At 42.0% G+C, this 16,427-nt stretch overlaps 1 protein-coding gene across 1 annotated transcript; it reads left to right on the top strand.

The window, feature by feature from the left end:
• The first annotated feature begins 1,252 nt into the window (after positions 1 to 1,252).
• Positions 1,253 to 15,594, top strand: LOC123963518 (neuronal tyrosine-phosphorylated phosphoinositide-3-kinase adapter 1). The gene is made up of 6 exons (XM_046040424.1): positions 1,253 to 1,472; positions 9,216 to 9,568; positions 9,646 to 11,433; positions 11,532 to 11,774; positions 12,783 to 12,886; positions 13,460 to 15,594. Exons 1-6 carry the CDS (start codon positions 1,285 to 1,287, stop codon positions 13,889 to 13,891), a joined length of 3,108 nt encoding a protein of 1,035 aa, XP_045896380.1. The 5' UTR covers positions 1,253 to 1,284; the 3' UTR covers positions 13,892 to 15,594.
• Positions 15,595 to 16,427: the final 833 nt, after the last annotated feature.

The following is a 16,427-nucleotide window of genomic DNA, read 5'->3' as shown; positions in this document are numbered from 1 at the left end:
TGCAGCTGGCGAATATGTTGTTTAAGTGGTCCTGAATATGAACAGAATTAGAAGAGCTATACACTGCTTGAAAGTGTAAATCTTATATATATATATATAAATGTATATATGTGTATATATATATAAATGTATATATATATATATATATATATATATATATATATATATATATATATATAAAAGTATATATATTTATATAATATATATATATTATATTATAAATATTCTATAAATATTTTCATGTTGCTTGAATCATCAGTCAAGAAGTGCAACAGCATAATTCAGAGCTCATTAAACAAGATTCAGATGCACTTTCATTGTAACGTGTTGTGAATGCACAATGCATGCACAGAGAGATTTTAAAAAGTTTTGTTATAGTATAACTTTGTTTCTGTTTTCTGCTTTGTAAGACTGTAGACCCGGAAATAAAATTACTAACCAACAATGTTGCAAATACTATGAAGCTCAGCTTAATGCATCTCACATGAAGCGACTGATTCAGTTTCCTTCAGCAAAAAAGGCTGTTGAACAGAAAACAAACGGATGCCAGAAGCCCCAATCATAATGCTCCAGTGTCCATCAATTAAAAAAAAACATTCAAACTGTTTCTATTTAGGATGAAAAATCACTGGAAACATGCATCAGCTGACAGCTGCACTTTTCTTAGCCAATCGCGTTGCGCACTCACATTCTCCAACATGAAAACAGTTGATTCTGCCCCACAACAAGCCTGACTTCTCATGGGGTGAGCGTGAGTAGGAAGCTGTGCATGCACTACATATGACAAACCACATTACTGTCTGGCTAGCAAACTGACTTAGCTAGGCCATCCCAGGGCCTGCAGCCAGAGACGCTCTGCAGCTGAGTTACCATGCTTACTCAAATATTCATAACTGGATAATGAAAATATAAATAGTTTCCATGTGATACACTAGACGTTGGGGTAAACAAACTGCAACCTCCATCATCATGCATCACTGTGCCTCTGCTTTGAAGGCTGCAAATGGGCAGGATTGTTCGCTATGACACAGTGAGCATGATAAGCTATGACTCCCCTTAAATTCTGCCAGTAATTTGGGTTTGATTATGTGGGTTTCATAGTGCACCTCCACATCAAAAAGTAATCTCTGTTATCATGTTCACTGCAAGTAGGCCGGGAAAGTATTGAACATGTTTTTTAATGATTAATGAGCTCAAACAATGACCTTGTTTCTTCTTGTTCAGGTGAGTTGGAGGAGAGTCCCTGTGACAAACGTCCACTTCTCCCGAGTCTTCTTCTATACCATGAGCTCTGGCTCTGCCCAGGATGTGGCAGTCGAGCATTTCCTGCGTGACATAGAGAGGCGAAGCAAGCGGCTGCACTGCGCTGTGATAGGCTGCGAGGAGGAGCGACCCTGCAGCGACATGAACCTGCTGTATCGTAAGAGCCGTTTGGACTGGAGGCAGAAGGACCAAGAGGGAAGTAAAAAGAGGTGAGAGGATCTAGCTCACAGGAACTCTGCATATGTGGGATTACATTAGAGTTCAGTTCAGTGGGGATATAAACCTCTTAGCCGGCATGACTGAGTTTAATTTAAAAATCTTAATTCCAAGCACAGTTCATGAATTCAGTCGTGTTCGCCTGTAAAGTCTTGGACAAATTTGCATAGTGGAGCTTCATAATGAAGTTAATATGTTCTGTAGATGAGATACGCTACTATAATGTCAGCCAAAATGTCAGAGGGCAAAAGGGGGCCAAAACCAATGAAAAAGAACATTAAATAGAGTCGTTTCCTCATTTGTCTCAATACACATGTGATTATTTTGTCTTTTCATCAGAGGTTCCAACCTTTAAGGTTTATTAAGGCCATTTGTTTTAATTCACAGCAATGTATCATGTGAAGGTGGATCATTCTACCCAACTTTGACCAGCAACAACAGTATTAACAATCTAACAATGTCATAAATGATCATATAACACTCATGGGGGTCATTTTTCTGCAGAATGAGTACTTTTACTTTATATTCTTTAAATAAATTTTGCTGATAATATGTGATGCTAATTAGCAGAGTTTCAGGAGCGGGACCACACGTCAAGCGCGTCATCGCCAACATTTCCATAAATACCCACATGTCCTAAGTCCTCCCCTTTGCCCTCGTATCCTGCATCCCTCCCTCCCACCCCTTTCTCTCTCCTGCCTCCTGATCTCCTTCCTCCTCTCCATAGGTTTATAGGGGGTCCATCGTGTACAGGTGCTACGGCGGATTTCCCTATCGTAGCTTCCCCACAACGCTTTCTAATGTCTATTCAGCTACTGCAAGCTTCATACATCTTCTGTTCATTACTCAATAAATCATACCCGTTGATTGTGGTCCTTGCTAGTGAATCACTTTTTTTTACGTAGGATTAACTTTTACCCATGTAGTATTTTGAACATATGCCTTTCACTTGTAATAAATTGTTGTATTTTTACTTTTGCTTAGGGACTTTTATTTGAGAATCTGAATACTTGGCCTGCCAGCAATGTTTCAATAGGAGAGAAGAGTGTTGTTAAATGAGGTGCAGTGTGTGTTCAGGGCTCTAATTTCTCCACCATTACAACACAGTTAGCTGCTGATGTATCAGGTCCAGCCTCTCTCTTTGGACATCTTCCAGCAGAAGTGAAAAGTAATCATAATAAAGCACAACAGAGACTAGGTGCTGGTCTTGTCAATAATGTTAATGATAATAATAATATTTAAATCTTGGATAAACATTTTTATGTGATTTTAGGGTCAAATGAAATCAAACACATTTAAACTGCGTTTTATACAGACACACTGAAAGACGCCCAAGCATCAGAACAAACCAATTCAGTTATAATAGAACAAATTCAAGCTCTCTACAAAAGCGGACAAAACGGATCTCAGCAACAGAAAATCATCTCACTCTAAATCACAGTTTGGTCGTGACAGTATTGTCTTGAAAAGTGTGTGCATGCCCATGAGTGAGGGATCTTGTGTATCTGAGCGTTTGTTTCGGGGACCGAGGGGTGATGTACTATTCATATTTGAGTCACCTATAATTCACTAAATTTCACATTGTGTACGGGCGCTATTTGTGAAGCAGAGGAGAGGGAGCACATCAGTTTGTTTAGAAGTGGCGTCCAGTGCTTTCTGACTCATGGCGGTTATTGGAGGCCCTCGTGTTGGCAGCAGAGATCAACGTCATGGCAGCATGAAGCCAGTGGAGGTGTAAGGCAGCAAGTGGGACAGCGGGACATGATGAGCGATGAAAGCAGAGCCGAGCTGGGCCAGAGCAGCAGCAGAGGTGAGAAGCAGGACATGACCAGGGATGATTACGAGCAGGGCATGGTCAGGAATGAAACCGCACTGGGACAAAGGGATGGAAACCAAATGGACTCGAGGCAGGGCTGGCAACGACTGGTGGGAGTGAGGGACGTGGTGGGGGGGAGCAGTATGAAAGGCACCGGTAGACCGTTTGAGATCTCAAGGCCCTCAGCAGAAAAATCACATTTATAAAGCAGAGACGTCTGTGCAGATACAGAATGGTAAATAGGTGAGTTTCAATATGAGTTTTAAAAATAGAGACTGTTTCTTATGGCACAAATACAGGCAGACAGACTGTTCCCAGTAGTGATGACTGGTGAAGGAAAGCCTTGCTGCCAGCTGAGGTTTTATTAATTCTTGCACAGAATTATTAGACCAGTGTGAACGAGCTGGCATGGGTGTAGCCTGGCACCCCCAGTGTGTATGCAGGATATGGAGGACTTATGCCGCTTTCCAGACTGGTCGGAACTGGGAAATTTCCAAGTTGAAATATCCGATTTCCGACCTCAAAGTGTTTCAGTTGCATGGTGGTGCATGACGCCAAATGTAAACAATAAACATGGCTGACCATGACAAACTTATGTTCCTTTGTCAAGTTTTTCCACAGTTAAACCTTCAGGGTGTACCCCGCCTTTAGTCAACTGGGATTGGCTCCAGCCCCCCTTGACCCTGTACACAGGATAAGCGGTTGACGATGGATGGATGGATGGACTTTACTGTGCCTTTTAGTTTATGGTTTACCATTTACAATGTATGCTTCCATGGGAGTTGCCATTGTTGTGTAATGTCATTCGGCTGCTACTTGTGAAGTCGCGGGACATATTTTTTCTCCGAGTTCACAAGTAGGAAATCCGACTTCAGGTAGCGGTCCATAGTACTTTTTCTAGTTGAAAGTCAGAAATTCCCCAGTTCCGAGTTGCCTGGAACACAGCATAAACAAGCCTTGGTTATCCTTTGAAAGCAATTTAGTAAGTGATTTTCACTTAGACAGTTAGACAACAGGCGTGCATAAGATACAAATCAAAACAACCATTCAATGAATGCAAATTTCATTGGATTTTTTAATATCTATAATGGATAAATGGATTATTTCTTTTACATAGGAATTATTTTAAGCATGAACGCTTTTGAAAATGTAGTTGACTGAACAGGTAATTAAAGGTAAATATATGGTAACTTAATAATAGAACTGTATAAGGGAAGATAAAAGGGAATTCTTTTCAGTTTGCAGGAACTAGTTTCTTTAGTTACATTTCAACTCTTGTATAACTTACTTCAAGGTCTTTGGCAAAATAATCTAACAAAGCTTCCACAATCCAATTTATAAACAGAAACAAAAAACATTGGAAATGTTTCTAATGGAAGGAAACAATGTGACTTCTTAGGGCAACACTCCGGTCATCTTCATAAAGTGTGTCTTTGGACAGTTTTCTTTACCGGGAAAATAACATTTTTCCAGTATGGATACATGAATTTATTAATTGGGTCTCACTGTCTGAATATGACTGAGCTCAACAGACGTGGGTACAAATGAGGTAAAATAAAATTAAGTTGATGAATATGTTTTTGTTGTTGTTTTAAAACAATTTAAGTTTAAAACACATCTACATCTTAAGTGTGAACGCTGAATATAGTTTAGTTCTATCATGCAACATACAAATTCAGATCAAAGCACAAATGGATCTTATTGTTTCAAACCATTGACCTGATACTGAATCCTGAATAACTATTAAAATGCCAATTAGGAATTGAGATGAAGAGAGAATCAGTCCAAGATTCACATTCCTATTGTGTCCCTTTTATACATACAGAAGAGAGTTATTTGTTATCACATTCTTAACATCTTAATCACATGGTTCAAAGCACTTTCAGAGCTTCGAATCGTGTTCTGAATGATTTGAATTTATTCACTTTTGTTATGAATAAGATTCAGATATTTGTTTGCAAGTGAATGTGAATGTTCTCCTCATCTCGACAGCCTGGCCTCATAAACAGTGATACACAGTCCTTGTCACATAAATAAAAAACTTAAATGGTAGCGTCTAAAATTACTTTTGAGTTTCAGGCATACAAAGACAAGTATTTGTTTGTTGTGGAATCTTAAAGAAGTTATTATCTGTGCAGTTATTTGTTGCAGAGATGTAGTGATAAATGGAAAATTTATTTTTGTCGTTGGTCGCTTTAGGGGCACCTACAACTGTGTGTCACAAGCTGGCAAAAAATACTACAATAGTGCTGGTAGAAGAATCAATAGGCAAAGCTTCTGCTTCATTGCTTTGAGTCAAACCTCCAGGCAGTTTTACTTTTTATATAATTTTCTTCCTGTGACAGAAGAAGAATCAGATCAGTTTAAAGCCGTGCTAGAGACAACCCATAACTTAAGGCAATCAATTAAAGAGTCGTGTATTGTGTCACATATGTCAGTAAGGTCCAACAGAATGAGGACAGCTACACACTCGCTGTCAACCTTAACCCATCTAAAACTTAAACAGGAGATGACTTAACTGCTCTGATTTGCCCTTAAACCAGATAGGATGTTCTCAAAGATAATATTTTTTTTTTACAGATAGTCTCATTCAGCGGTTCAAACATAACCCGCTCTTAAACTTTGCCCCAAAAAGGTAAATTAGAAATAGGACGGTAGCTGCTAGGGGCAGAATTATCTAAACTGGATTTCTTCTGCAGAAGCTTTATCACCACAGTCTTAAAAGCTTTTGGGAATATCTCTCACTCTGAGGAGGAGGTGGTATTCAAGAGTCTGTTTAAGGATAAATCTACCAAAGGTGTTGTTCAAAAGGTCTAAAGAGAAGCATCATGGAGACCTCACACGGGTTGATTGGCAGGGACAATTATGTATGTTTCTCCGTGTTTCTTTCTGGTGCTTGTTGGGATGAAAATGTAACCTTCATCCCGTTCTGTGATTTTGAATATACAAAGACAGGAAATGAAATTACAGTGCAAAGGTTTTTTTTGTTCTTGAGGGTACTGTAAAATTTGCGAGATATGATTTGGAGATACCTCAAATGTCTGCATACAGTCAAATTCTTGATTTGGACTTTGGAAAGAGTAAGACAGGAGGAGAGGATCTTGAAATGTTTTGGACTGATTAATCGTTACTGACTGAGCTCTATTCACGATTCATGAAACAGAACATCGCATCATGTGAAAATAGACATTTGCACAGCAATCAGATCAAACCTTTAATTAACAACAGCTACTACACTATCCTGAATTATCAAGGTTCACCTAATTCGCTAGAAAAGATTTTCATTTAGACTCCCCTTAGTCTTTTTCCTTCAAAGACAAAGAGGATTTTTTTTTCACAGCACTTCACAACAACAAAAACAGCACACAGGAACAACATACAATGACGGACAATAGCACACACTCAGGCCAGTTCAGCAAGTCCTATTATTTAAGGCTGCTATGGCTACAGGGATTAGGCTTTTCCCAAAGCGAGCTTTCCTGCACCTTAGTGCTCTGTACCTTCACCCTGAGGGGAATAGGGTAAGGTGATGATTGAGTGGGTGTGTGATGTCCTGTGCTATTCAGGTTGCAGTGTGTGCAATGGCCTTATTGTTTAGCTCTGCGTGGTTGGGTGTGGGGAGACCAACTATCCTGGCATAGTTGTCCTGATTAGCAAAGTCTTACATGTTAAAGAAGAAAGTGGAACGGTACAATATGATGGGCTGAATAATGCTCCGATACAACAAAAGGAGGAGATGGCGGTCCTAGAGGTTGTGCCTGATTGATCTTTGATGGCTCCAGTGCACAAGAGCCGAAAACACTTTCAGAAAATGAAGAATTAAAGGAATGGTTCAACATTTTGGGAAAACGAGATACAGTGTCTTAATTAGAGAGCTTTAAAGAAGCTGATTTGCAGATTTTCTTACCTGCAGGCAGCTAGGCTAGCAGTTGCCAGTTATGCTCAGCTAAGCTAACCGGATGCTGGCTCTAGTTTCATATTAAGCTGACTGATATTAAGCGGTAACAGTCTTTTCATCTAGCTGTTGGGAAGAAAGCGACAAGCTCTTTCCCCAAAATGTCAAACTGCTGCTGTAAATGCTAGTTGCTATAGATTAGGTACACAATGGAAAGCAGCAATAACGATAAGCAGATAAAGAGCTGAGAGTCCAGATACTTTTTGATCAGCTGAGTCTTTGGTCTCTGTTTGAAGAAGAGAGATTTTTGCACTTCAGGCTACCAGAAGGAGCTGCTCAGCCTCTGTTCTGGGCTAAATTTGGCCCAGTAGTATCTACAGTATGTCGATTGAGAGGAGTCACAAGTGCATCTTCACAGGCATTCAAGGGCACAAACATACTCGTACAGATGTAAACACAAATTGTTGCTATACCACACATACCAAAACACATATTCAGGCACTTAAACACACACGCACACTGCCTCACACACAGTGATCTGACGAAGAAGAAAATAGGAGCCTCTGTGTTCTCCATGATGAGCAGCCTGAGCTCTGCCTCTGCTGTTTGCAATGTTGACTGCAAATTGTAAGCTCCAATTGTTTTCTTCTGTGCTTCACTGCCTCACAGGGATCACAACTGATCTAAAAGAGAGCACTGCGTGACCCATAGTCATATGTCGCCATTGTGTACTATGATGAATCACTTATACACAGAATAATCGTGAATTTAAGCTATTTAATTACACACCCAGGAACACAATTTCTTGCAGCCTCAAACCTATAGACACAGATGTGGATATCCAGATGTGCTCCCTGTGTCTCTGTGGCTGAGATGCGATCAACACAAATGTGGAATAAGAATCAGCCTGAGGAAGCTGTGATTTCTTCCTGCATCGCTGCAGTAAATTCTAATATCTTTTTACTCCTTTTCATGGTATTTCCCCCACAGATGTGATTTTTTCCCCCGTTTGACATTTTGTGTAAATACAGTAACAGTCTTGTTAATGTAAAGTATGTTGAATGGGCTTGCAAGTCAGCCTTGTTTGATCAAAGTTAGTTTAAAAGCCAGGGACTTGTGTTGCTGTTGGGTGAAGCATAACACCCCTGGAGAGGACACCACACCATTGCATCGCATATCTATGAAGCAGAGAAGCAAGCAGAGGGTTATCAGAAGCCATTTTGTAGGCTTTTGGTGAACTTCGGGTTTACAAATGATTTTTACCTAGTTTGAGGATGTGGAGTGTAATTATAATGCCCTTCAAAATGAATTTGCCAACATGTTTTCAAGCTATTTTCCTTTTGTAATCTGCAAACAAGGCCATAGAGTGCCTATACATGCTGGTATAATAATAAGCGCTTGTATCCATTAGAATTACATGTATAGTGCATTTTACATGCCCAGCATTAGCCAAAGAAAGTAATGCAAATTGAACTACTGTTCAGTTTGGTAAACCACTGCAATCCTTTTTCAGATTTTTCTCGTTGTCAGTTTTATTTATTGTTGTGGGAGCTTGTATCAGTGATAATTTCAAAAACCAGCTATCAAATGCACGAAAATCAAAACAGTTCCCATGGTAACAGATTAAAGGCTTCTGGTGATCATGAGAGCAGGCTACAGATGTGGGTTGAGAATATAAAACTGTAAAGAATAAGGGAATTCCAGCAGCACTGTGTACACTAAGAGTGTTTTTGACAGGGGAAGTGATTTCCTAATTGAATGTGTTTGAGGAAGCAGATGTGGAGGAATTCAGATGGAAAGATATGTGAATGTGAAAGATGGAGGAGCCTCCAGGGCTTTCCCTTTTGTAGTGGAAGCCCTGCAGGCATTTCTTTAACACAGAGGCAATGTTTGAAGACCAAATATAGAGTGAGGAAAGAGGGAGGTCAGTATAAAGGGTAATAAATGTACATGTTTTGCACTTCATACCTTCATTCATGCCTTTATATTTTTCTTTAATCCACACCTCCCGACCCCAAACTGCAGCTCCACCCAGAACGACCCCTCAGCCACTGTTGGTAAAGTCAGAGACTTGGCTTCTTTCCGCCGGCACTTCCGGATGGGTTTCATGACCATGCCAGCCTCCCAGGACCTCTCCCCTCACTCTTGTGCCTCAGCCATGGCGCCACGCTCGCAGTCCTGCCATGCTGTAGGTGCCGGGGATACGAGTCTGGAGAACGGAGATTATTCCGACACCCAATCCCAACATGGAGGCCGCTGCCCTCCGGCCAAACCCAAACGTCACCCCAGCACTCGCCTCAGCTCCTCATCCACTGACAGCAGAGGACTTCTTGAGACGCCGCCACCTCCTCCGTCCAAACACTCAGAGAAGAAAAATGGTAAGAAATGTGTTTTCAGGTGCATATTCTACAGAGACATTGATCTCCTTGACATGTATATTTTTTTCCTCCTACAGCCATGAAAAAGTCTGACTCTGGAGATATTGGATCAAAGAAGGTCCCTCCTTTAAAGCCCAAGAGAAGTCCCAGCACCCAGCTTTCCTTTGACCCCCTTCCTCCACGTGTGCCTCCTTCTGCCACATCCTTGCCTTTCCAGGCAGCAGACTCTCAGATTCAGACTGGAGACGGGGAGGATGAGCCAGTCTATATAGAAATGGTGGGCCAAGTGTTCACCAGAGAAAACCAGACGGCCACCCCTCACCCTGTCACCCCTGTGGCCACCACCCCTGACTCTGACTCAGACCAGAGTGAGGCCATCTATGAGGAGATGAAATACCCGCTGCAAGAGGACAGAGAGTCCCAGAGACACCTCCCTCCAAAACATGAGAAACTGAGAAACTCTAAACACTTTCATGTCACACCCTCCTCCTCCAGCAGCTCCTCCTCTCTGCCACGCCCCTCCTCTTCCTCTCCTTCCTACTCCAAACCCAAAGCCACCGTGTCAATATCCCATTCATCTCCTCTGCCTTCCTCAGCATCCTCCACCCCTGTCCCCCAGGTCCTCTCTGCCAGTCCACACACCCCAAGAGCTCCTACTCCCTACCTGCTGCAAGGGAGTAAATCCGAGCCTGAGTCCAACACGAAGATCCCAGCCCCTTTCCCCAATCTTCTCCAGCACCGGCCCCCACTGCTTGCCTTCCCTCAGCCGGCAGCAGCCTCCAGTGGGGTTGGGGTGCAAAACAAGGTGTCCGCTTCTGCTAAAATGGGAACTCAAACATCCAGCGTGACAACTCAAGCCAGCACCTCCTCTTCAACTTCTTCTAATGTTCCAGTATCCAAGGAGTCAACAGGAGGAAGTGCCACCCAGCAGGACAAACACAGCAGAGATGCCCAGTTAGGCCCTGCTCCGGGTCTGAGAGCCAGGAGCCACTCCACACCTCTGCCTCCCTCCTCCAAATCCACCTCCCCTTTCTCCCATCACCACCACCACCCTCACCATCGCCCCTCTCACTACCATCACTATCGCAAGCCAGAGAGAGGAGACTCCCCTGTTCCAAACAAGAGCAGCTCTCAGACTTCCACAGTCCAGACCCAAACCTCAAGTACAGGCAAGGAAGGCAAGTCTGTGAGCTTCCTCCTGAAGTCGGATAAAGGAGAGAGGGATAAGGATAGGGACAGAGACAAGGATAGGGACAGGGACCGAGATAGAGAGAGGGATAGGGATAGGGGTAGAGACAGGGACAGGGACAGGGAGAGAGAAAAAGATAAAGATAAGGACAGAGATAGAGACAGGGACAGAGATAGGGATAAGGACAGGGACAGAGAAAGAGACAGAGAAAGGGATAGAGATGGAGGGCCGTACTGCTTACAGTTGGATCTCACTCACTCCACTAGCAGCCAAACATCTCAAAGCAGTACCAGCTCAACCCCTACGCCATTGTCCTCATCCCAACGTCCTCATTCTCGCCCCCATCTTCGCTCACACACTCCTCACGGGCTGCCAGCTTACAAGCCTCCCTCCTCGGACAGCCCCCTGCTGTGGACCTACCCCTCCGGTGGCTTCCGGAGACCGCCGGCCTATGAGAGCCTGAGAGGAAGCTCTCAGACGCCGTCTCTACAACAGCCTTCAAGTCTTACTGGTGTAGGTGAGGGGGCATCCAAAAGTAATGGAGGGTCTGCGTCCCTCCAGTCGAAGGTTGGCTTCATGCCCTGGGACAGCAGCGCCAGCTTAGCTGCAGATGAGGGATCTTACTGGCCTATGCAAAGGAAATTGTCCTTCAGCCATGGGAGCAGAGAGACAGAGAGTAAGTCAGAGGTCATTTTAGATGCAGAGTGCAGATGCTATATTGAAAAAAAATCCCACTTTTTCTTTTTGAAATATTTATTCTGTTTCTTGTCTCAGAGGATGAAGGGCGTGCGTGGAATGGCAGCGCAGATGCTCTGTTAAGGATGGACAAGGAGGACATCTGCATGGGGTCTCGGGGAGGCCACTCAGGCATCCCAGTGCACTTCAGTGGTGTCACCAGCAGGGCCCTTGGTCACAGTGAGTCCTTGGCCGGTGTAGATAGCAGTCCAGGTTTCAGAGCCCTGCCCAGAGTCGGCCTGCCTCTTCCCTGCCAGACGTTTCCTGCCTGTCGCAATGGAGGTAAGTAAACACTTGTGTGTTTGTAATCTTTTAGTCATAGCCTCTAACCATAACATCTGATTTAGAAAGGAACTATAGCAGCGGATTTACATGGGATTCTTCCGCTGGCTCTGTGGGGTGTCTTACACTGGGACATCTTACATGTTTTTTTGCACTTGTTTGACATCAAATGCAACTTGAAACCCTCAGACTTTAGGAAAAGATAGATATTCCCCACCCAAGTTACTTTTCTAGAATGGAGTATTATGGCTATATATATATATATACATACAGTGAGCCATGGAAAGGGGATATTCTGAGAAAATAAGTTGTAAATTTATGAGACAGAACTCTGATTTCCTCTGAGATTAAAGTCAGAAAGAAATTCTGAGTTTTTTTCAGTCAATAACAAGACAAGACAAGAGTCAGTGCAGGCATAAGGGGAGCTTTCAGACAGGCAGATATGAGGGACTGCAACAGGCCACTTGAAAGCATGTGTCACATCTTAGTCACTTCTGCAGTGTCTGCACTTCATCCCCAGTTTTTTCTTCCCTAAACAGTTTCTCTGAAAGTCACTTCTGTGTTGAACTTATTTTTTAACTGTGCAAGTATTTCTGTAGAAAATTTAATCAAGATAGTATTGTGGTCTGGTTGTATAATAATAGTTGAATTACAGATTAAGATTGATCCCCAAATTTAATTATTAGATATGTTCAATAAATTTAATGTAAATCTGTTTATAATATAATAGTAAAATGAGTGATACAGGTACAAATCCCTGTGTAAGCATACCTGTATTATTAAAAATGTGATCCCCCATATCCATTGTTCACAAGTATAAGGTTATTTTATAATTGTCTAGTAGCTTAAAATATAACGAGCACACAATGTACCAAAGCCCTGTCTCAACTCACAGGAGTGTAGTTAGATATCCATAGCTCTGTGTGTTAAAATTATTAAATTATTATTAAAGTTATTTTCCAGTGATCTCATTAGCAGGCACACAGTGTAATGTTTGTTTCTTTACAGAAGTGGGGCGGCTGGGCCGCTCCTCCTCTGCTGCTGGGGTGAGACAGGTGGGTGGAGACGTCCAGAGACAGAGCAGCCTACCAGCACGAGAAGCCCTGAATCAGGTTAATATATAACACCCAGCCTTATAACTATAAACTCTATAAACTTCATTCATGGTAGATTTGCGAGTTAACATTAATATTGTTCTCATTATTACTTCCCCTTCTGCTGGAGACAGTCCTCCTGCAGATCTATTTATAGCTGGTAGATATGCACACTGAGCAGAATAAGATGCTGGCCTGCCTCAAAAGGATAACAGCCGCAAAGAAGTGACGTAGGTTAATATGTAATCTGGAACAGAGAGAATAGTGGATGAGAGAACATGCTGGACTATGTTTTGGAGTGATGAGCTGCAGTCTTTTAGCTGCACATTTTGCCCAGATTCTGGGTGCATAGCAAGTGCTGACGCAGTTTGAGTGTGCTGCAGTCTGTCTTCATGCGGCTGGTTGACCCTCCCTCTGCCTGCAATAGATGAAACAGCGCTGCATCCTGGTGGCTTTCTAGAAGAATTGCAGTTTTATTTAACACGTGCAAGGGTTGGCTGTCGATCATGCAGTTTATTTAGAAATTTAAATTCTGTTATATCATATATCACTATATCAATTCACTGAATTGACTTTTTCCAATGTGTTCAGCTGCATGGTCTGGCCCAACCTCCAGCGCCCTGCAGTCCCAGCAGTCCCAGTGTGTCTCGGCAGCAGCAGCAGCTTCAGCTACACCAGCAGCAGCTCCAGTTAAAGCAGCAGCTCCAGCAGCTTCAGCAACAGCACCACCTACAGCTGCAGTTCCAGCAGCTCGCCCAGCTGGCACAAGGACAGGCTCCTGTCAGCGGGGGCACCACCCAGTCCACAACGCAGACCCAGAGAGACGGCAAGCTGCTGGAAGTCATCGAGCGTAAACGCTGCCTGTGCAAAGAGATCAAGGCCCACAGGCGCCCTGACAAAAGCCTGTGCAAGCAGGACAGCATGCCCATCCTCCCTAGCTGGAGACGGACACCTGAGCCTCGTAAGACTGGCACGCCACCCTGCCAGAGGCCACAGGCCGTCGTGTGGGACACGGCTATCTGAGGTGGAGAGACAGGGCAGCAAGTACAGCACTGAAGAGAGACTAAAAACACATATGAGTTGAAAATGTTTGAACAATGGATAAGAAACAAGAGTAAAAATGGTTTCAGTAACTGGAAAATTCTTCAAATGGTTGTGGTGAGATAATTACCACAGAGGAGAGAGAGAAAGTTGCTCTTATTGTGTGATAAACTGATCTGAGAGCGGTAATTAAGGTTATTGGAGACTTTGAACTCGTTTCGGGGAAAAACAAAAAAAAAGAGGTGGAGAAAAAGAAGTGTTACAATCAAACTAAATTAATCTCTTACCCGGGTAATTTGTACTTGCTCTGTCCTTTTTGATGTGTTCTAATTGCCAATGATTTTTTGCCACAAAATGCCAGTATTATTGCTACTAAATGAAGACACCGACTTAACAATAATGGGTGGGATGTTTTCTGAGATTGGTGTTGCCAAATTTCCTCCTGACTACTTGAGACATAAAGGAATCATGTATTTTCTCCAACACGCAGTTACACATAGAAACTACTCTGTGGGTGAGAAAAGGCAGACTTATTGATAAGTTATTGAAGTGTTTCTTGAAATCGTGAATGCATATGAGATGTCTTGGTATCAATAGATTGTACTTGTGGATGCAAATAATCATCATCGAGGAGTAAAAGCTACCTACTGTACCTGTTTGCATATTTGTAATGTAAATCTATTTACTTTCTCAACATTTCTGCAATTTTATAGCAATATGCTCCCAATGCTGGAGCAACATAATTAAAACTTGTGTCAACTAGCCTAACATACATATCTAAGACTTGAATAAGTCACATTTACTGTGTCATTCTCTGCATGTCACAATAGACATACAGTATTGTAAAAGAATATGTGTAGAGATGATCATGTCCGACTTTTACATACAGCAGATCTTCACTATGATAACATGTGGTTGTAGAAAAAGATGAATATATTGCTTGGAGTATCATTAGAAAAGGTGACGTGACAGATGGCACATGCTGTGCAGTCCAGCCAAATATAGATACAGATCAATGGTACAAAAACTTCATCACTCATGCTTATCCACAGTTGCACATTAGTGATAGTTCCACCACACAGAAGCACTGACACCCATCAACACAGACTGTCCAATATGGTGCAACTGATAAGACTGTGAGTATTGATCACCTCAAACAGAATGCTGGAACAATCTGCACAAATATGGTAAACGCTTAGGAGAAATTAAATGCTAATGCTCTGTAAATAGATATGTACAACTGTATTGAAAATGTAGCAATTATTTCCATTTTCATACTTGTAATCAATACATATTATGTAGCATATACTGTATAAACATAACTTTGTTCACTTGTTTTTTCTAAAAGAATTAAGTACTTTATCTGCTGCAGCCAGTCCATGCATTACTCATAGTTCTACTAATAAACAGTAAGCCCTCTAAAGAAAGGCACAGTCCAACAGTTGTTTATTTATTTATGCAAGACTCCCTTTAAGCTGTGTCATTGTTTTATTTATGCCTTTTTTCTACATTCATTTTTATTTGTGTACAGATCTCAACAGCTCTTTGTCTTGACATTTTGAATACTTTGCTGCTATCTTGAACTACTGGTGTTGTTCATTCAACTACATGGTGTTACCATGAGAAACATTATTAATATAGTGGTTATTGTTACATATTTGTTTTATTTCTGAAAGCCACGTGAAATGAAGTTTGTACCTTGAAGAGTGAGCCCTTCTGTAATAGTATTGCAGCACTTGAATGTCTCTTGGTTGTTGTTGTTTTATGATAGTTAGCACCAAGCTGTACAGTACAGTACACCCAGTGAAAAGAAGACCTTGTTAAATGTTTGAGAGTCACTGCTTGGCCTTTTGTTTTTAGTTCCACCTGCTCGTGTTTAAGGGTCACAGTTTTTTCAAACTTGCTGAGTCCATTTTCAAACAAACACAGGTCAGGTTGAAGTAAATGGGCAAGTGCAATGCATGCAGAGATTCCTTACACTGAAAATGTTCCAATGATACTGACTATTGTGCCCAGACTAATTTCAGATACCAAGAAGTCACCTTTTCACAGAATGATATGGAACCCTAGGTATCATTTCCAAAATAGTTTACAGAAGCTGTTGGTTTGTGTGTCTTCTAAAACAGTGGCCATTATATGAGTGCCATACTATATTGATATGGTAAGATACGGTGTACCTTGGAAATCACTGTAGTGCTATATTTGCATTGATATTGTCATTATAAATAAATTTTATATAATGAACTTTACACAACAAACAGAAGTGTTGCATGTTTTCATGCCTCATGTTTTACAGTGGAGATGGTAGGGAAGTGAACATTATGTTCCCACTGCATTTCTGCAGCAGGTGTTGCAGCAACCTCTGTGTACAGGTGAGGGCGCTACCTTCACTCTTCACTGCCGCTGGTGTGGCCCCATGCATGATACTGGACCACACACACTGCTTCAGCGTAGCACTCAGAAACAGTTGTACTGACTCAGAGTAATCCATCACACCTTAACCTATCTTCATAGTTAC

The sequence above is a fragment of the Micropterus dolomieu genome, linkage group LG23, assembly GCF_021292245.1.
Source record: "Micropterus dolomieu isolate WLL.071019.BEF.003 ecotype Adirondacks linkage group LG23, ASM2129224v1, whole genome shotgun sequence".
Taxonomy (NCBI): domain Eukaryota; kingdom Metazoa; phylum Chordata; class Actinopteri; order Centrarchiformes; family Centrarchidae; genus Micropterus; species Micropterus dolomieu.
Note: the sequence above shows the minus strand (reverse complement) of the source record. Positions and strands in the feature narration are given on the sequence as shown.

Bases quoted from the DNA above. Each gene is read 5' to 3' on its own strand.
- LOC123963518 (XM_046040424.1), top strand. From the start codon at position 1,285: ATGAGCTCTGGCTCTGCCCAGGATGTGGCAGTCGAGCATTTCCTGCGT. The intron at 11,434-11,531 runs GTAAGTCAGAGG...TTCTTGTCTCAG, and splicing joins TGGGAGCAGAGAGACAGAGA to AGGATGAAGGGCGTGCGTGG. The intron at 11,775-12,782 runs GTAAGTAAACAC...GTTTCTTTACAG, and splicing joins TCCTGCCTGTCGCAATGGAG to AAGTGGGGCGGCTGGGCCGC.